General features: G+C 41.8%; 1 protein-coding gene across 3 annotated transcripts in view; it reads left to right on the top strand.

The window, feature by feature from the left end:
* Positions 1 to 21081, top strand: part of RNF144B (ring finger protein 144B) — a 101210-nt gene extending 80129 nt beyond the window's left edge. For all 3 annotated transcript variants that reach the window (XM_065627145.1, XM_065627144.1, XM_065627143.1), the window contains exons 4-8: positions 3394 to 3454; positions 9650 to 9854; positions 11226 to 11370; positions 13070 to 13159; positions 13354 to 21081. In XM_065627145.1, the coding sequence (XP_065483217.1) occupies positions 3394 to 3454; positions 9650 to 9854; positions 11226 to 11370; positions 13070 to 13159; positions 13354 to 13494 (642 nt within the window). In that variant the 3' untranslated portion in view covers positions 13495 to 21081. The remainder of the gene's footprint in view (positions 1 to 3393; positions 3455 to 9649; positions 9855 to 11225; positions 11371 to 13069; positions 13160 to 13353) is intronic.
* Positions 21082 to 21426: the final 345 nt, after the last annotated feature.

Genomic DNA, 21426 nt, shown 5'->3' with positions numbered 1-21426 from the left:
TTAAAAACCAGAACTTTATTCACATGGTAGAGAATGTCCTTAAATATGGCTATTGTTTAACATGGAAATACTATTTAGAATTACAGTTTATTAATTATATACTCTAAAACTGCTGGTGTAAAAGTATGAACCTTCTTACCTCTGGAAGGTCTGGATGTTTGGTCTCTGACTTCTGTTAGGAAAAAGTTCCTCACCAGGACAGTGCCATGAGCCTGACATGTTGTCTGTACCGGGGAGAGGAGGGGTGTGCAGGGAAAAGATCTTTTTTCCCCCCCGTGTTAGCATCAGGGTTTTGAAAAAGTTTATTTTTCATGTCTTGTCCATTCCAGACTCTGCTGTGACTGACATTTACCAAATACCATTACAGTTTGGAGAAAAAATAGCAGTTGAAACTGTCTTTCTCTTGGACATGGTGTTAAATTGGTTCCTATACTTTGGGCTAAATTGTGCCTAATTGTGTTAGCTAACATGGTTGTTTTGTTTGCTTTTTAAATGCCTTTTGCCCTAGCCTGCACAAGGGAGATAAGGTGAACTTAGGCATAATTTGAAGTGAAAGAAAGCCTTTCCATTGACTTCAGTGCATTTTGGATTGAGCTCTCTTCATTAAGGAAACTGCACAATTAATAAGAAAGCTTATAAGCAATTCATAACACATTATAGCTATGAAAGTTCCTCTACTTCCCTTTCTAAAGGTCCTTATTCAAGGCGTGTAACATTTCTTCAGTGCTTTCCAGTGACCTGTTTGTCTTCATTGTGAATTAAGTCTGTTTTATCTTTTTGGTAAAATTCTTCAGAGTTTTTCTTGTTTGGTACTAAATTATGAGAGCTCATAGCTCTTGCCTTGAGTCTGAGACACTTCTCATATTGCTTTTAGGGGTGAAGGGGGGAAAAAACTGTGGTTAACATTTTAAACAGGGAATAGAATTTCTTCTTGTATGTCTCATGAAAAAATGAGCGAGTGTGAATAACAGGAATGTACCTCCCTGAAACAATTGCATATTTAATCAGTGTCTGGGAAGTAAACTGCTTATTCATGGAGTATAGGAGATGTTGGGAGTTAAGGCTTTACTCTTGGTGAGCTGGAAGACTGTGTCTCACTGGACCTCAGAAGAAAATGTTCCAGGTTTCCATTCTTAAAAATCTTAAAATGAAAAGTCATTTGAACTAGAAAATTGTAGTTTTCAGTACTTTGAAAACATGTTTTCTGAAACCCCTCTGTTTGGTTGCTTTTTATTTTTACACTAACAAAATCTAGTTGAAACTGCTACGTTCCCCAGCAGTTTTTTTGTTTTGACAAACAGTGCATTCAAACAGAAGGACTTGTTCCACTTGAGTGCTTGAAATCAAGTGCAATCCTAGGTCATATCTTGACCTGTTGCATCAATATAGCAGCTGCTTGTAATGTAGCTGGTTTTAACTAGAAATAAATGGGTGTTGGTGGTGGGAAAGCAATGGTTTTGGCTACAGACTCTTTCAAATAGCTGGTTACACATGAAAAAAAAAGGAAAGTTTAAAAGCAATCTCGTTAAACAAAATGTTTGTCCTTTCAAGCTCTAATAGTACAATAAACAAAGATGATTCAGATTCATTCCTGGACGGAGAAGGTAGAAGGAACATAATATGTTAATGCAGTTCTCTTCAACTGTGCAGACTTCTTCTGTCTAGAACTTTCCTGTCTGTCTTGGGAATTTGCTCCATTGATTTAATTGGACCAGTTAATATCCCTAATCTAAATAAGGGGTAATTTATTATGGTTTGAAATGGTTTTACTTGGTGCAAATCCAGTCACCAGTGTAAGCTGTGAATCAGAGTAAGTCTCAACTGCATACAGGGATTTCTAATGCAGTACTCACTTGGGTACTGCCTAGGGGATTGTGCTTTGCTATTTCTGATTCCTGTGCTGTTTTGAAGATCGTAATGTTGATGCCAACGATCCATTTATACATAATCTGTGCAGCAGACAGTAAAGGAGATACTGATTTGCGCTCTTCTGTTGCTTCTTAAGTTTGGCAAGGAGATTTAACCCTTCGCGCACAGTGCAAATTCTGCTTCTTGTCCCTCTGTCTGTGTAAATCCACAGTCTACACCAGTGCCAACCTGACAGAGGGCTGTCAGCGCTTTGCGAAGTGGTGCTGAAATGGGACAGTAACCCAGATCTTAGAATTCCTAATTGCGTTACATTCCATACATAGCTGAACAAAAATCCCATTGGGATTCAGTTTAAAATAAGAGTTTTATTTTTAATTTCAAAATTGGTTTACATTTTGCTAGAGGCGATTGAAATGGTGAAATGAGGAGGAAGGTGAGAGAATGTTGCAGGCCAACCTATCTTTTTCAGGGTCAAAATTAAAATTTTTGTTCTCATTTACTCATTTTAAATAAATCAAAGGGGAGCCAATGAGAGAGTCTTAATTTTGTTTTTATTTGTCACTAAATAAGAGAAGAGCTCCTTAATAGAGAAAATGAATAATGTAATATTTCATGATGACTCTAGGAAGCATGGTAGCTGATGAAGAAAGGTGTGGGTGTAATTTCTAACAATAAAGAGATTGAACCCCCATACCCCTTTCAAAAGCAAACCACAGCCCAAGTAAAAACTATTTTGCACTCCTTGCAAAACTAGACAGTGCCTCTATGAGTGGGACTTTCGCAGAGGTGGGCAATGTAGCCCTTTGCAAGCGGCAGTTGCTGCTGCCGGTGCAGGATCATAGAATCATAGAACAGTTTGGGTTGGAAGGGACCTTCAACGATCATCTAGTCCAACCCCCTGCCATGAGCAGGGACATCTTCAACCGGATCAGGTTGCTCAGAGCCCCATCCAGGATCTGCCCTTGCTGCATGTATGCGAAAGTAAGAAAGGGAGAAGCACTTGTCCTGGTGAACTTCCCTCCCTCAGCATTACTGAGGTTTGATTCATATGGGTGTGAAAGGAAGTAAGATCTATTCAGTTTTCTTGATTGCCTCCTTGCACCTCCCTTGAAAGCCTGAGAATAGGTGGAGCCATGATTTTCACTTTCCACTGTGGCAGCCAGTGTTTAAAAACAGAGGAGTTGTTCTTCCTTGGTTCCTGGTTACTGCACTGGCCAGGTTACAAGAAACAGTCTGCCCCTGTGTAAACTGAACCCAATTATTTCAAACCCTTTCATTTTCCTTCCTTTGCTTTTTGTTCTTACGTAGTAACAGTGTGGCTGAAATAGGAGAGGTCAAGAACTACTTTAGGTTTTGGAGAAGGAAGTCAAGGTACAGAGCAACATGGTGGTGAAAGCAAGCAGGAAAAAAAAGGTGCATTTGAGAGCCAGCTCAGGAGAGCAGGCGTGTAGAACAGGGTGCTTACTAATTTTTTTCAGGTCTGTGTTTCTAATACTTTTTCTGTGTGTTTGTTTCTCATTTCAGATTGCTTGTTTGGTGCCTGTTGACCAGTTTGAGCTATACAAGCGGCTGAAATTTGAACGAGGTACAAACCTTTTGGTTTCTATTACCTTCCTATTTAAAGCGTCAGTGGAGGGAGTGGTATTACATACTGCAAAGACAAAGCCTGTTGGATGAGTTAAGGAAGAGACTGAGAAGATGTCTTCGTTTTGAAACAGTTTAAGGGCAACCAGTAGGTCTGACTGTGCTCCACAGACAAATTTGAAATTATTTCAGTGGAGCAGAGTCAACGGAGTGACATTTTACTGAAATACCATGCTTTTACTCAAGTGTGTAGGCAACATTCTCAGATTGTGTGCCTGAGCCTCCATCGTTTTTCCCACAGCATGCTCATCGTGCGTCCTTGAGGTGGTGGTCATACTGGCAGAACTAGACAAGGTGCTAGAGGCTGGTACAGGGCCCACACTGTCCTTTCATACATCCATAGACATCTTCAGAACTTCCGGGGGAGACAGACCCTGTGGTGCGATGGGGATTTTTGCAAACATCCCTGCAAGAGAGCTTTTCTTATGTAGGAGCCTCATGTGTGTTCATCTAGTATAACTGATTTTTTCCCGAGGCATAATTGGACCACTCATTACTGGGTAAGGCCTATTAGTAAAGAAGTTTGAAACTGAAGGTCTTGCTGGGGCCAAGCTTTCCTGTGCCAGAGGTCAGCCTTCTGCTTCAAGAGGTGGTTCCTTGCCAAGGCTGATGAAAAAACTTGCTAGTCAGAAGGACTAGCACACGCTGGTCCCACACTGGTTTTAAAGACTGAGACCAACTTGAAAGTCTCAGTTGGAAGTTGCAGCATTTTTCAAAGAACTGACTGTGGTAGCTTGCAGGGTAGTGTATCTGGGACTGATTTGCCGTGACTCTGCCTGTTTTCAAACTTTTCTTGAAAGATTGTATTAGTGTTATTGCTATGCATGCATGCTTAGATGCAGGTGGATTGGGATTGTGTGTGAAAATGCAGAGGCTCATAAAAGTTAGGCACAGTAACGCACTTGAAAAGATGGTCAGATAGAAGAATATTTGGGTTTTTACAGAATTTCATCTGGCATGAGTCACGATGAATGACCACGAAGTACAAAATCTGCAGAAGGAGTATACCCAAGTATGCCCCATAGTTCATGGGCAGATGCAGAGTGTAGCCAAAATTTTCAGGCACTTGGGCTAAAAAAGAAAGAAAATCCCAAACTGTGCTTTCATTTTTTATTTCTCTCTTCTATTTTACCCTCTTCTCATTTACCCTTAATTCCTTAGGTATTCCCTCTAGTTCTTAAGTCGCTTGTCTACAGCCCTAAACAGTGGAAATCAGAGCTTGTTAAATCACCATATTAAAGGGTTAAGAAAGAGAGACATTCTTGCAATACGTTATGCAAAACCTTTTTTTTTGTTTGTTTTTAGCTGAAGACTGTGAAACTAATGATTTCCTGGTATCTCTTCCTCTATAACTAGCCAAAGCTGAACTCATGAACTTTTGTGCAACTCCTTGTTACCTTTCTTTTTTTACTGCCTCCAACATACAAAATCCTGAAACTTGTCTATTTTTAAATCCTCCTTGCCTTTTCTTTCTTGCCTACATCTGACAAATCCTGATCCACCTCCGCTACCTCTTCTCATCATGTTTCTAAGATCTGTCCTTTCTCCTTTATGATAAGTAAAACTGACATCCAAGCAACAGGCTTAAACGTAACCTTTTTGCCTTCCCTATTGTCCCCAGCTATAAATCCAGCTTACTAATGCCTGGGAACAACAATTCCTGCTAACTAAAGCTCTGACCTGCACACCAGCACTAATTGCAACCTCAACCAAGACCTTTTGCCTATCTTGGATTTAGTGTTGCTTCCAAGGCTGACCTTTTTGCACTCATCAGTTGGACTTGGCTTATTAGCTTCTGCTGGCCTGAAGTTCTCTTCGTAGAATCACAGAACAGTTTGGGTTGGAAGGGACCTTCAAAGGCCATCGAGTCCAACCCTGCAATGAGCAGGGACATCTTCAACTAGATCAGGTTGCTCAGAGCCCCGTCCAGCCTGGCCTGGAATGTCTCCAGGGATGGGGCATCTATCACCTCTCTCTGCACAACCTGTGCCAGTGTTTTACCACCCTCATTGTAAAAAATTTCTTCCTCATGTCTAGCCTGAATCTCTCCTCCTTTCATTTAAAAACATTATGCCTTGTCCTGTTGCAACAGGCCCTGCTAAAAAGTCTGTCACCATCTTTCTTATAGGCCCCTTTAAATACTTTATTCTGATGAGATGGGGGCTATTTGCTACAGCACCCACTTTGCTTTACTAGAAATGCTACAAATAAATGAGCAGTTTATTGAGTAAATTGAAATGCTTGCTCTTGCTCTGCAGTCTTTGCTTACCAGCCTTCGAGTGACTGGTAAATCCAATGCTTCTCACACTTCCACACATTTTCCATCACGAGATGAATTTTGAGAAAAATTTTGAAGATCTAAAGAAGGACTTATACATCTAAAAGCTATTTTCCCCATCCCCTATCTGTGCTAGCTATTTTAATAAAATAGATTTACTCTGCATTTCCTTATTTAAAAAAAAATGGACAAATAATATTAGATGAAAATGTGGTGAGAACTAGTTGGCATACAACTGTATATCTATTGAAACTTGCTTAGTTTAATAAGGAATGCACTGAAAATAAGCTATTCTGTGGCGTTTTTTGTGTTCTTAGAATGCAAATGTTTTCAGGCTTAAAACCAAGCTTTCTTACATATCTTCTCTGCATCCAGTCAGGACCAAACCACAGAGCTTCTGTGCAGCATATTTTAATGGAAGAAACAGGAATTGCTCTATGTGTGTTTAGGATGGGGTTGATGTAGTCATCAGAAGTAATGAGATAGAGAAATAGGATGTGGTTAGGACATATGCATTGTATTTCTATTTCTGTGACAATTACCCAATACGCCAAGTGGTGGATGACGAGAACCTCCATTTTATGCCTGACCAAAAAGCAGTCCATTTTAAAAGGAGGTGTTCCTAATATTCTATGGAAGGCATAAGCTTATCCTTTCAGTGAGCACCTCTCCTGAGCCAGAAATTCTCCTTTCTTCAGGGTGCTGCGTTCCCCCTGCCTCTCTCCCACATCTCACCTCCTTGCTCATGTGTTTTGTGAGAACTGGCCAGATCCCTGCCTGGTACCAGCACTGTTGGGGAGGGCTTATCTCCTGAGACTGGAGTGAGTGTGGCTGAACTGGCTGGGGGGAAGCAGGGGAAAGGCTTGGGGGACAAATGGCCCTCACCAAAAGGTGTCAGAGCAATGTGATAGCCTCTTTCCTTTTTTTGGCTGCTCCTTTTTAGTTATTTTTTTGTTTCACTTGTACTCCATGGTAAACCAAACAGTATGAGACAGCATGGATTGCAAAACACCATCTGTAGGTTCTTTGTAAAATGAAGGAAGTGGAAGAGGAGGGAGTTTCATCTCATGCGTTACATCTTGCTGCAACAAATTTGTAAAAATTGGTAAGATCTACAGGCCAACACCCCTCCTCTCAATGATGTCAAAACCAGACATTTTGTCTTTTATCCAAAAACAGGACAGGAGAATTTAGGTTTCCAAAGCTGAGTATGTTAAGCAGCTACCTGCAGGAATTGCACTTTATCTCATTTTAACTACTGTTTATCAACAGAAATCATACAGAATCTACTGTGTGAAGACTTAAATGCAGTAGCCAGTACTAGGCTGTGGTCTTTCCAAGTTTCTTTTAAGAGACACTGAGGGAAGTTACAGAAATAAAAAAATTCTCAAGCAGGACACTACTTTTTAAAAGTACATGAAAATATAAAATGCCTTGTACTGCCCATCCATGTTTCTCTCTTCTCCCCACAAATGAAGCTGAAAACTATCCTGTTCTGGCTTTCTTTCAGTAGAAAGCTAAATGTTGTTGTTTGGTGGTGGGTTTTTTTGGTTGGTTTTTTTGTTGTTGTTGGGTTTTTTGGTTTTTTGTTTGTTTGTTTGTTTTGGGGGGCAAAGGAAGCATATGTAAGAGAACAAGAGGAAAGAAGGCAACTAGATTTCATGAAGTGGCTGGAGGCAGACGGTACAAGTGGTACCATCTAAATTAGAGATGACAGTCTTTGCCATGGATTTAGAAATTGTCCAAATCTCTCAGAGCACCCTGACACAGACTTAAAAATTACCTGTAGTGAGAGCATTGTGAACCTGTGTGTCCTGCAGCCAGCAGAGAGGATGGACATCCTTATGTGGTTCCTCACTGTAAGTGTCGTGGAGAAATGGGTGGGAGGGATGGCTTTAAAGAAACTGGAAGTTTTCAAAGTCAACAGGGAGGTTTGGTATACTGGAAAAGAACTGAGTTTCTAGTGCACATTAGGTTATGAAGTTTGTGGGGTGTCCTCCCCAGGTGTTTTGCTCACATGTATCTAAATGCCTGAGAGCTTGGGGAAAAGTTTTACTTCTTTGAACATGTTTCTAGTTGTACAGGTTTTAGTTTCCGGATATCTGGACACTGAACTGATATCACCGTTTTTCCTGCTGACCGGAGCATCTGCTAGATTTCCATCCACCAGCTCCCTTCACTGTGGGCTACCAGGAACCTACTGCAGAGGAGCAGTGCAGGGTGTGAATAGGAAGAAGTGCCTTCAACTGTTTCAGCAAAATTTGTCAGAGAACATATGTCTGGAGCCCTTGTGCAGCCTTTTGTTTTGAGTGGGACAATATTTTATCTACTGGAGGTACAGAAGAACTTTGTAATGGCTTTTGAAACCTCACAGTCAGGGATTTCCACCTGTTCCAGAGACATCCCCTCCATTTATTTATTTTCAGTGGTGGTACCAGAGAGCTCCCAGGGAAGGAGGAGATGCAGGCAGGTCCTGCAGGCACAACAGCCCTTTTCCAGAGAGGCTCTGCAGGGTGGGGGTGTTTGGTTGCACCTCGTGGACTTGAGCAGTAGAAAGTACACATGCAATGGGGCACCCTGAACAGTGAACGTGTTTCAGCTGGGTTTCTGTTGCAAGCCCAAAGTCCTCGAATAAAGGCTGGGGAGTGAGAGGAAGAATCAACATTTGTCATTCACTGCCATGTGATGATGTCTGTAATTCAGTATCTCCACCCTGAGCCTTGCCTTGACTATTGTTGTAATCAGATTCCTTACAAATATTGATGTTACGGAAGTTCCTTTTCCCTAGATTTCCCGTAGCAGAGACTCAAGCATGGATTGCAGAAATTATTCTTAAATAAATAATTTATTTGCAAAGTACAGGATAGAGCAGCTTGAGCCGGGTGCCTCCTGAAGAGGGACCCTCAGTGGAAAAAAACTTGCACAATTATACCCTCACAATCCAATCCCCCACCCTCTGCATGGCACTTCGGGCCAATTGCAAAATTAGAATCTGGTGTCTCCCCGTTCTTCACTGGATCTCTTCATTTTAATCAGGAAGGCTGTCAGTCAAAGTCCTGACCTCCAGTTGCTATTTTGCACCTGCAAGTGGAGAAAAATAATTTTTTGGCAATAGCCAAAATATTCTTCTGTTTCGCATCCTCTATTACACGCTGTTCTGTTCCTTTGCTTATCTCCAGGGATGCAGTTTCCCTTATCTTCTAGCTTGAAGACTCTGAGGCCTTTTTTACTTTATGAAGCAGAAAGTTCAAAGGTTCACATCTTGCAGAAGTTATGCTGAGTAAACTTACTTTTTCTAAGCAAATTCTATAGAAGCTTCTAAACAAGTTCTATAAGAAGCAGTATGCCAAATAATTCAGTAATCTGAGGTAGTCTATTCCCTAACAAGTGATCATATAATAAGGTGAATATTAATTGGAGTTTGTAGATAGAGGGGAGAAAATAAGTCATAGAAAGTGACTTGATGTTAATTTAATGAGGGTCCTTCTGCTATTTACATTAAAGATACTACATGGCCTGGACGCGTGAAAGACGTGGAACGATCTTGTGTCACAAAATACACGTGCTTCTCAGAAAGCAGCGGTTACATTAGTCTTTTGTACCTCCCTAGAAAGGGAAAGAATACGTGTCGCGTCACATATTGCCAGTCTTGTGATGCTGCTGGTGCATCTGCCCGAGCAGAGCCCAACTGCAGACCTGCCTGAGGAAGAGGGGGAGGCTTGAATGCCCATGGGTGTGCGCGCAGAGGGCTTCGGCTTCCCCAACCGCACACAGAACTGAGTCTTATTTACCTTGACACATGCCACCGGAATGAGAAGGGGACTGTATAAATGGTTTTATGTCTCTGTCACATTTCAGAAGTCCACTTGGACCCCCGGAGGACGTGGTGCCCTGCAGCCGATTGCCAAACGGTGTGCCACGTTCCGCCCAGCGAGTCGGGAGCGCCAGTGCCGGTGGAGTGCCCAGCTTGCCACGTGACATTCTGTTCCTCTTGCAAGGAGGCCTGGCACCCCCAGCGCCCGTGCCAGGACATCCTAACTACTCCTGTAGCAACTGAGCAGGGGTAAGAGAGGAAGCCACGGAGGCCATGCAGCCTTTTGGTTCTTTTGAGCATGGGATGCTAGCTGCGTGCCTCACATCAGTTCCGTGGAATGACTTCCTTTTAGGTCCTTAGGTGCATCTCTGAGACTGTTCCTTTCCCTTGATGTTTCCTAACTGTAATTCCACTCTAATTATTATTTTAAATGATACATTTTATTTTTAACGCTTTATATTATTTGTATAAGGTAGTAGGTTTGGACATGAGGAAAAGGTTATTCACTGAGAGGGCGGCTGGTCACTGGAGCAGGCTCCCCAGCAAAGTGGTCACAGCACCAAACCTGTCAGAGTTCAAGGACTGTCTGGACAATGCTCTTAGTCATGCAGTTTAGTTTTAGATAGTCCTGCAGGGAGTTTGATTAGATGATCCTTATGGGTCCCTTCCAACTTGAGATATTCTATGATTCTATACTTATGAAGTTTGGGTTGCCCCTCCAGGGCTTTGAATCTGCCTGAAGGCTCTGTTTGCATGCTAAAATTATGACTCGTGCCCAGATAAAAAATCCAGCACACTAGTATTCCAGTATCAGAACTTGGCTTGTACTGTGATTAAGAAATCAGCCTTGCTTAATATTTATAGAATCTCTGCCCACCTGAATCTTAACTCTTACACAGAGTGGGTGTAAAATGTCCCATTTGGTGTGAGAAATCTGACTTAGGCTCATTTTACATAGGCGTAAACAACCTACAGATAAGGTTACGTAAGGCATTAATCTTCAAAAAGAAAACACTTTTGTGTTTAAATTATATGTCTGTGGCCATCCATCTTTGTTTTCAGAATCAGATTATGTTCAGTCATGTGCACTCAAAATTTGCTATCACTTTTTGCAATAAATGAAAGACTTACTTAAAATCTAAGCATTCTACTTGCTAGACACTGCATCGATAGGAGTTGCCAAAGAGGTCTGGTTGCAATTTTTCTTCTCCAGGCTTGATCTTTGGCTTTAGTGGTGTTTAAGGCTGTTTTGCTCAGGCAGGGAACAGTGCTGTAAATTGCATAATCCAGTCATGTTAAATGAATTGTGCAAGCTGTCTTACAAAGTGCCAATTTTTAATGCTATAGGTGATACGCTTGTGGGTGTAGTGAGTGTTGGTTTTATGAAGCATAAAAGACCATGGGGTTGGAGTTTCACTCTCACGTGATATAAATAATCTTACACTTAGTAGTGACTATACTTCAGTGTATTGTACTGAATATAAGCTTCACATGTTGAGTGCATTAAGACAACAACATTAGATGCTCTGGAAAATATGCACAGTACACATTAGGTAGTGGAGCTGAATATCGACAGTAATTACATTCACATTTCATTTTAATATTTCCCTTCTTTTCTAGATCACTTATTGGAAGGGAGACAGAGGCGCCAGTTAAGCAATGTCCAGTTTGCCGGATTTATATTGAGCGAAACGAGGGCTGTGCTCAGATGATGTGCAAGAACTGCAAGCACACATTTTGCTGGTACTGTCTACAGAACTTGGATGTAAGTGCTGCACAAAAAACCAGCTAAATAAAGGGTAACGAGGTTGGGGTTAGTCTGTACAAGCTCTCCACCAACTCATTGATAACCTAGTGTACGTGTTGTCTTCAGCTTCTAACTTCATTCTTTCTTCTCATTCATCCACTGCTTTTATTTATATCAACACCGTTTTTCTATACAGGGTTATAGCCACTTGTGTGCATCCCATGCTAGTTCTTTGAGGGAAATGGGACAGACTGGTTACTTTCTGGAGGGTTGTTCCAGCGCTACCTTTCTCTGATTCCCTGTTCCGGTGCAGTAAAAATAGTTTGGTTGAGACCAGGAAGTGTTTTCCACCTGCTCCAGCTGCAAGGGTTGCAGCCTGTCCAAAGTCTGGTACAGGGTGAGAGGGATTGTTTCACAGATGGATGTGTTAAGAGCTCATATGGACTAGGTCTCCTTTACTAAGCCATGTCTAGTGCTGTGTTTGCTGAAGACTGGTTAATAGGCTCGAGAGTAAAAATGTTGGATTATGAACACAGATTATGAAGTGCAGGTTGCTGGTTATTTCTCAAGTGATACCAACTAGTCTCAACTCGTATGGACTTAGAGCTTTCTAGCAGGATTAAGAGTATGGGAGGTAATGTGCTCATGTATTTGACAGCTTCTCTTTTTGGCACAGTCATCAGTACCAACTGTGGGAGTATGAAAAAGACTTTACCAGCCCTGAAAATAAAATGTTGGATGCTGCATGGCTTTTTCTCTCTTTTGTACTCCCCAGCCAGCAAACACTGAGATTTCCTCATTCTTCGTCCTTCCTTTTCTCAGCATGCTAAACAGGTTTTGCTTAGCGTTATGTCCCATTTCTCTGTGTGTGTGAATGTGGCTTTTCAACGTGAGTCTTAGGGCTTGCCTCAGAGTACGTACAGTACACAATGATTGCTTATGGCTATGCTGAGCTGGAAGGCTGTCAGATTCTCACAGCCTCTGCACACATGCCCTTTCCAAGTTTTTGTCAGTTCAAAGGAGAAAATAAAAAAGAAACTGTAGTTGTGTGATTCAAATGTAATTTTTTTACATGTGCAGGGTTACAGGAGCTCTGGGTGTAGATGAAGGTAATACCTGCAGAGCCAAAGAGCGGAGCTGAAACATGAAAGAGAAGGCAGAGTCAAACTACAGCGCAGCTAGGTAGGGGAGGGTAATGCAGGGCATTAGTCACCTTCTGAAGATAAAATGGATAGTTTAGTAAGTATTACTGGGAAAAGAGAAAGAAAACAGGGATTTCCTACTTTTAAAATTTTTCTGTTTAGCCTAGGAAGCAAATTACTGTAATACAAAATGTAGGGACAGCAGAACAGAAGCTGGAAGTACTTCAGAAAGATGATCCCTCAGATTGCTAGCTCTCAGAAATATCTGTGTTTACAGGCCCCTTTATCATCACCAAATTACAGACTAGGTATTTGTGCAATAGGTGCAATGTGTATGCTTATGCCTTTTAAAAGCGAGGGAGGAAAGATGCTAAACAATAGTGCAGGTCCCAAACACATCACACTTTTTGAAACTGCAAGAAATGTGTCTAGATAATTATTTGGAAGACAGGTGAACTTGTCTTCCGGCAGCTGGTAATTCTAAAGCAGTATCGGGAACGTTTTATTTCCAGTCCAGTCTTGAACCTCTCCCCGCAGTACTGTAACCTGCCCTTACAGCTTCTTTTGTTTTTCAGAAAGATATCTTCTTAAGACATTACGACAGAGGCCCTTGCAGAAACAAACTGGGCCACTCGCGGGCTTCCGTGATGTGGAACAGAACGCAGGTGTGTTCCTAATCAGCTGAGTAGAGCTCTCATGTGTGCATGAAGCAAAGAGATTTTACCCTTCAGTGGAGGACTAAGATGATTGTTTTCATGTTTTCATCTATTTTTTGTGACCTATGCTGTGCTTATGCATGCACACATGTTTTATTTTCCACATGAGCTAAATACATATTTTTCACCACCATGTCTTTCAGGTTGTGGGGATCCTTGTTGGACTAGGTATCATAGCATTGGTGACCTCTCCCTTGCTGCTCGTGGCATCTCCATGCATCATCTGCTGCGTTTGCAAATCTTGCCGAAGCAAAAAGAAGAAACACAGCCCACCAACAACCTAAAACTCTGTCTGTTTGAGCCTCCGCCTACACAGCATACGTGTGTGAGAAAGCACGATGGTTGTATTTTGGTGCCGTATCTACCAAACAATACTCTCTTTTTTGCCAATTCTTGGGATAAGTGCCTATTCTTTACAGGCTACTCTAACAAGTCTCAGTGTGGAAGAAAGTCTAGATACTTGTGCAGTACGTATGGTGTAGGCTTTTAGCTTTCTAAAAGGAAAACAGGACACCATTCAGTAGTTGTTATCCCTAAATATTAGCCACCTTTTGAGACTGGTAGAACTTTACCATCTTCCATCAGCTGCACGTGACTTGATCCTGCAGTGTTACTCTGGCTTTGCAGACCCAGTCATTACCGTCATGCTTTCATGTTGGTTCTTAGTAACATTCAGATTTCTCAGAAAGTTTTGGGTATTTTGTAAAAGAGGGAGAAGAAAAAGTTTGATTAAGTTCTTGTGCCTGCTAGCTTGTGTCCCGTTCAAAGTAACAAACTGTTAAGAAAATATGTTTGACAGTTTCCTGCCAATTTGCTGCCATGGCATTTCTTTCACCGTTGAAGTCAATTTGATTTATACTGTTGATCTCAATTACAGAAGTGAAAACACCAAAACTATTTCTAACTAAGACAGGACTCTCTCTTGAGAGACGGGACTACTTTGAGAAAGCTGGTATTTTTTCAGATCAAACATGACATATCTACTTTGAACTATTAGGAGTATGCATTTTTCCTTCCCACTGGGCATGCCTTTTCTCAGTAACATGAGTGTAGCAAACTCATCATGAAGCTAATATTTTAAGAAAGACCATGATACGGTTCCTATTCTGTGCCCAGCATTGGGATCTTGGTCGTGTGTTTATATAGTGGCCGCATGGGTGTGGATATACCGAGTACATTTGCACAATTTATTTTCTAGGCAATCAGTATATTTTTTTCAGCAGTTTACATGAGGTAGCAGCAAGAACCCTGTTAAAAAGTTACTCAGACCAGGCTAAGCCAAACCCTCCTTTAAAACCTTGTGGACCTGCTGAAGTGAATACTTGAGAAATGCTGTGTAAATGTAAGCTACATCCATTGGTCGGTATTTCTTCTGTCCTGCTCAAGGTTAAACTCGGTTACTGGTAATTTTTAGTTACTCTAAATCTGAAAGGCTGTCATTTAATGAACCCTTCATTTTAATTTGATGCCTCACCACAAAACTGATTCAGACCCTGGTACCAGTTACACCTGTAGACGTTCACTGCAACCTCACTGAAGAGCTGGAGTTACTCCAGGCTGACTGAGGAGCAGCTGAGATCAGACTCTGCTCCCCAGAGTTTATTTCCTTAATTCCTTAATGGCTGGTGCTCCTCACAACCCTGCCTGGTGGCGGCTTTTCTTCTGGACTCCCGTCTGTGCATTTTATATCTGTGGGAATTGATACGAGTTTGCACTATGTAATCCCTTGTAATTCCAGCCCACTTTTGGTAAGGACTGCAGGTTTTAAATGAGATGCTCAGCCTGAGCCTCGTGTCGGGCTCACCCTCCTCCCTGCACACAGCGTGAAGCACCTGAAAAGAGCTGCAAGGAGCATCTTTGCGTTTGGCCGAGCCTCAGGAACTTTGCCTTCTTGGCAGCTGCAAATGTGACCTTTTTTTTTTTTTTTTGGTTTAACTTCGCTCTCTGGTTTCTGTAACAGAAGTGGTAAATGTTCTTATTTTAAGAAAGTGTAGTCTGTTGAGCAGACTAGCAGGGACAAAAGCCTTAAACGATATTGTCTGGCTTACTTTTTAATCGATTGCTTTTATAAAAACTGTCTGACTTCGCTACCAGTTGTGACTGGAGGGCAGGCAGTGCTCACCAATGTGAAAAGCTATATTTATTCTCCATCCACAGCTTCAAAGGGAAGCAGAAAGGTAGTCAGTACATTCTAAATAGAGAGTACAATGCAGGCAACTGCCATTTATAATAAATAGAGAATGTTTTCTGTATGTGTTTTCTTTAAGAGCAGTAATGGTAGTGCTTGGGGAGTACTTGTGACAGATTAAAGTGTCCAGCTCTTGGCTTTGCACTGTTTTTCTACCTACGTTTTTATGGCACTACTGTCATTTCCACTTTATTTATGAACTTGCAGTTGAAAGTCTTATTTAACGAAGCCTCAAGGACAAAGATATAGAAGCTGTACAGTCTCTTTGACCATAACCAGCGTTGCAATGTACCAATGTCCTCTGTATGTTAAAATTTGTGGGCTTTTCATGTTTTATGGTCTTACCTACATCCAATGCACCTTCTGGTAGCCCAGTTTATTTCCTTTCCTCTTCCTTTCTCTCATCTTGTTCTTGCTAAAATGCCTAGCAGAATGAAAGTGTCTCATGTTTTTTTTCATTAATACTGCTGTGTTAATGAAACTGCCAAGTCCTTCCCTCTGTTAAAGAAATGCAGCCAATTGCAGTTGTCTTGCCCAGAATACACTAATGGACACAAGGTCACCATTTGTATTGTAAGACAAATTCGTGCTTTTTCGGTTCTTTAAATGTTGTCTAAAGTTAATGCAGATCTCTCCATAGAGCGGGAATTTGTTTAAATGATTGGAAGGGTAATATTTTATAAAAGCATTGCACACGTGCATAGCTGTAGAGTCTGGGAAAACCACCCTAGTCAGTTCATTTTTGACTCCTCAGTTTGAGCACAGGGTAACTCCTTTCAGAGGCTTCTTCCTACCGCGCAGGAGGAAGACAGGTGACACTTGCCCTGTGCACCTCTTATTGCTGATGCCAGTTTAGGTCCCTGGTGTGAGGCTATCAAAAGCGGTAGAAATTCAGTATGCAGGTGTTAGCACAACCTGACAGGCTGAATGCCAGTCCAGGCATCTAAGGAGCCTGCGTGCAGGTTGGTAGCAGTGGCCCAAGCCTTAGGTGGGGATCTTTACACAAAAGCTGGGTAAGGAGAGCATCAGCTACAGGCACACCTTCCTTTGGCCCTGTAAATGCAACAAATTGACCAAGAAACAAGCTCTGGAAATATATTAGGGCTTAAACTAGAAGTCTTACAAAGATTGTTTTCTTTAAAAGGCTGTGGCCAGTACACCATGCATCCTGGCTTTTCGTTGCATGGTGCAACACACCTGAGCATGTGCGTTAAGTAGACCCTGACGTGGCCAGCAGCTGAGGACATGCTAATTCTGCCGAGTAGAGCTGTACCTGTGCTGAAGTGCTGGGAGCAGTAGGGCCCTGTTGCCTTGTTTTCCAGAAGGCATCTATTTTGCACCAACGAGTCATGCTCACAGAGTTTCCAGAGAACCATTTTAGCAGGAACCTTTTTAGAGTAGTGGGTTTTGGTGTTGTTTAGGCTGTTTGTTTTGTTATGTTTTTTACTTTATAGAAAGAAATAGAAATAGATAAAGTTATTTTGTAAGGGATTTATTGCAAGAATGACAAATACTACTAACAGAAATCAGGGAGAAAGAAACAAAACCAGGGCTCCAACTACTTGTGACTCTAAGTCACTGTAGCTGTAAATCCACCCTCTTGAACTCCATCTGTGTGATGTGGTGCATGTTAGTACCAGGCTTCACTGCTCTTGCCATCCCTCTCCTTTCCCCCGTGGCAGGTGGCTGGTGTGTGGGTGACACCCAGGGGAGAGCTCAGGGCAGGGTACTGTGCCAGAGCTGGGGTCTACAGCACACCCTCTACCCTGGCTCCATCACCAGTTTACCCTGGGGCCCTTAGCCACTAAAAGAGACCTTGGGGGTTTTAGGCTGGTTATGTTACATTGACAGTGTCCACAGACTCTCCCCTTGGAGAACGAAAGTGGTAACTACTCTATTCCCTCTGAACCAGAGGCATTCAGCCCTTCTGAAGATTGGACTCTAGATGTTTAAAGATTAGATCCTAAAATGAGAGACCCATGCTAGAAATTGGGATTTCTGCTGCAATTGGCCACGCATCTCCGTGGCCGCATATCTCATTGTAAGTTCACGGCAGTCACTGGAGCTGTGTCAAACACAGCTGAGGATCCCACTCAGCATCTCATGTCCTTGTGTTAAAATGAGGATGGTGATACCTGCTCCCAAAACCACCTGTTAATAAAAAGAAAATTCTTGTCATGCTATAGCATAAGTACTTCCCTGCAATATTTATTCTAGAACTATATGAGATGGTCAATGCTGCCATTTAGTAATTGATGATTTATTAATGGTGCATGAGGTTACTTACACCAAAGAAGGGCATGAGGAGTAACAGTAATTTATGTTTCTACGGTGCTTTAATGATGCTAAATGCTATGTACTGTTGTCTGTCCAGTAACATAGCATGAAGTCCAAGGATAAGTTTAAAATGTGCATGATTTTTACTTGAATGAAAAGAAACTGGATATAACCTTCATGTTCACTTGAAGATACACAAGTAGACAGAAGTCAACTGCATTTCCACAATGGGACAATGAAATCAACTTTTGGCTGCTCTGTTCTCTGGTAGCACAGAGGGTGGTTGTGCTGTCATGCCTGCCACTTTAAAAATTTGAAATCTGTTTTGCACTATAATCTCCTTCCCCCAGTCACTCTCATCTTTCTCAAACTAATTCCTTTGATGATTGTATTTTTCATCCTCTGTCTCAGGTCAAAGATTCTTAGAGAAAAATTAGTAAATTTCTTTGTATGAGGATAAAAATCTTCCAACAGTTTTCTCCCAGGTGTTAATAAGAAATTCGATGCTGAGATAAATGACTGAAGATAGAAATTCCAGACTTGGCTTGTTTAGAAAAACTCATTCAGACCTAAGAAGTTGTCTTGGAAGACCTAAATAAAGACTGCTTCATTAGAGCTCTTAGATAAAGGAGCCCTACAGCTTTTGAGCTTCACAGGAGCTGGAAATGTGCTTGGGAAAAAAATCTACATTATATATGCATATTTTTATTATATAAATCAAAAAAGCTTCTCTTGTATGGCTTCATATTTTAGGGATTCATACCTCCTGGAGGCTTTCTAGGGTATACTTATACAGTAAGATAATTTTTAAAATACATTAAAATAGTTGAACAGAGCATGCTAGTTTTAAAACAGTTGTAAGACATCTCTCACATGTGAGAGTGTAGGATCAGACCCTAATTTATATGGCTGGCAATAAAGATGTGAAAATTTACCTATCCTGGAATAGCAAGAGCTGATTCCTCTGCAATCTGCTGGAAGGTGAACTTACTGCTAAGGTTCTGGAAAACTGCAGTCTAATTTTTATTTGTCCTCCAGTTAGTAAAGTAATGAAGTGAGAGCTGAATGGTTTTGCTGAACAGGAAACCCAGAGATTAGTGTTGTGTCACTACAGTCAAGTTACTCAGAACCAATGTGTTTTTATAATTTATACAATTTGTCTATAATTTATAATGATTAATTATAAAATATTAAATTTGAAGTATCATTGCATTTTATCATGTGATAGATTTATTTCAGTTCCATTCATACTGGAAACCTTTTCTCATCTGCTTCCTGTGGAGAAGGTCATGGTGTTCTTGGCAAGGTAAATTCCTATGATTTGGTGCAGTCCACAGTAAATGTTTACTGCTATTTTTAGTTATATCAGAGGTTTTGTTATGATCCCTCAAGTTAGTTCCTTGAATCAAGCAAATTTTCTAGCAATGTATTTTATTTACCATCACGAATTTGGGCTATACAAGGTCATACTAGTTGACGAGATTTTTAGAGGACACGACCTCGTTCTTTCCCTTTCTGCCCAAGAGGCTTTCTCTTTTCTTGGCTGAAAATGAGGGACTTCAGTCATTTGCTTGTGCCTTCTGGATGTCCAAACAGAAGCAGCAGCTTCTGGTGGCCACGTGCCGGGAGATCCCAGACAGGTTGGATGTGCGGTGCTGCAGCACCTGTGCAGTTAGTTGCTTAAATTTCAGGAAAGTTCCTGGCTTTACGGCTTGCTGGGGCCCACGCAGTGGATGTGCTGCACAAGAGACTCATCCAGGTGGGTCTCTTTTCCCAGGTAGCAAGAGACAGAAGGAGAGGAAATGGCTTCAAGTTGCACCAGGGGAGATTTAGATTGGATATTAGGAAAAGCTTCTTCATGGAAAGGGTTGTCAGGCATTGGAACAGGCTGCCCAGGGAAGTGGTTGAGTCACCATCCCTGGAGGTGTTTAAAAGATGTGTAGACGAGGTTCTTAGGAACATGGTTTAAAGGTAGACTTGGCAGTGCTAGATTAACAGTTGCACTTGATGGTCTTAAAGGTCTTTTCCAACCAAAATTATTCCATGGTTCTATGAGTGCCACCAGCTGTACGGCATGCGTAGTGTGGGGCTGGTGCTGCACCGCAGCCACGATGCCCCCAGGCTGTCTCACCGTGCACCAGCCAGAGTTCCATCAAGGGCTCTATCTCAAGCTGGCCCTTTCCCCAGCTACCCGCACACCCCCAAGAGTCCCCAAATCCCACAGTGAATATCTGTTCCTTTAGTTTTCCAGTCTCTGATGATGGACTGTTTCAGTTTCAAAGAAACCTCAGTTCAGATCAGTTACTTGGAGCTCGGTGTGTCTATGCATTTGCTTTGCCTAATGAGCAAGTCTTGTGAATGAAGAAAAGGAGAACTGTTACCTACCACGCTGATGGTGGCGTCAAGGGTCACCTTCTGAGAACTCTCTAACTGCCCCAGAATTGCTTATTTGGAAAAAAAAAAAAAAAAAAAAGTGTGTGTTTTAAATACAAGTGTGATTGGAAGTGTCCAAGTCTGACAGCAGGGTGCATTTCTGAACAGTAGTTGGGGACCCCTGTCCTGCCCTCTCTGAGTTGGGTTCTCGCCTCTGCCCCTTGCAGACAGAGGCACTGGGTTTAGGCCAGGGAGACCTCATTGCAGCCGTTCAGTACTTAAAAGGGGCCTATAAGAAAGATGGGGACAGACTTTTTAGCAGGTCCTGTTACGATAGGACAAGGGGTAATGGTTTTAAACTAAAGGAGGGGAGATTCAGGCTAGATGTGAGGAAGAAATGTTTTACAATGAGGGTGGTGAAACACTGGCCCAGGTTGCCCAGAGAGGTGGTAGATGCTCCATCCCTGGAGACATTCAAGGCCAGGCTGGACGGGGCTCTGAGCAACCTGATCCAGTTGAAGATGTCCCTGCTCATGGCAGGAGGGTTGGACTAGATGACCTTTGAAGGTCCCTTCCAACCCAAACTAGGCTATGATTCTATGATTTACAGCATTCCCACCTCTTCTCAGTGTAAGGTCTCCTGGCTGGACCAATGCTGCTGTCAAATGCATTTGTTCGAAGCCTTGGCTTGAGAGGAGTAGGAGTGGGGGCACCGCCTTGCTGTGCAGGGTAAATGATACCGCAAGGAGCTGCTTCGTCTCAGCCGGAGGAGTCACATTCCTCTCCACAGGGTCAGCCCTTCTTCGGGGCGGCTTGCCTCCTGCACCGTGGCACACGGGTAAATTCTGCCTCAGCATCTAGGTGTTGTTTCAGCTTATATTTTGTTTATCTGCGTTTTGTTTTTCTTTTCCTCCAGGTAATAACATTTTCTTCACCACTTTTCTCCTGGTGAAGGGCAAAAGGGTTTGATCTTTGTAAGATTTGTTAAAATACTTTTGTGTTTATAAGAGGAAAGCTACACATATAAAGAAATAAATGCTTTTGTAAATTTTTTGTTGTATGATTCAGCATTTAAACGTTTTACAGATGCAATTTTTGCACTCTGCAAATATTCATAAAATATATTTATTTTCTGTCTTCAAGGTTTACTTTGGGTTTTTCTTCTAATGTTGTAAAATCCAGTTCGTGCAACATTAAAAAAATAGTGTAAAGACATCTTACTTTGTTGTCATTCTTAACTGCCTTTAAAAAGATGAACATAGAAAACTTACGGGAAGAATTCGAACACATCTGGGGTGTTTAATGGGAAATTTGAGGGTAAAAGAGCATAGAAGAGATGGGATCAGAATCTTGACTCTTAATTACTTTCTCACAAGTA

Source organism: Caloenas nicobarica, chromosome 2 (assembly GCF_036013445.1).
Source record: "Caloenas nicobarica isolate bCalNic1 chromosome 2, bCalNic1.hap1, whole genome shotgun sequence".
NCBI lineage: Eukaryota > Metazoa > Chordata > Aves > Columbiformes > Columbidae > Caloenas > Caloenas nicobarica.
Note: the sequence above shows the minus strand (reverse complement) of the source record. Positions and strands in the feature narration are given on the sequence as shown.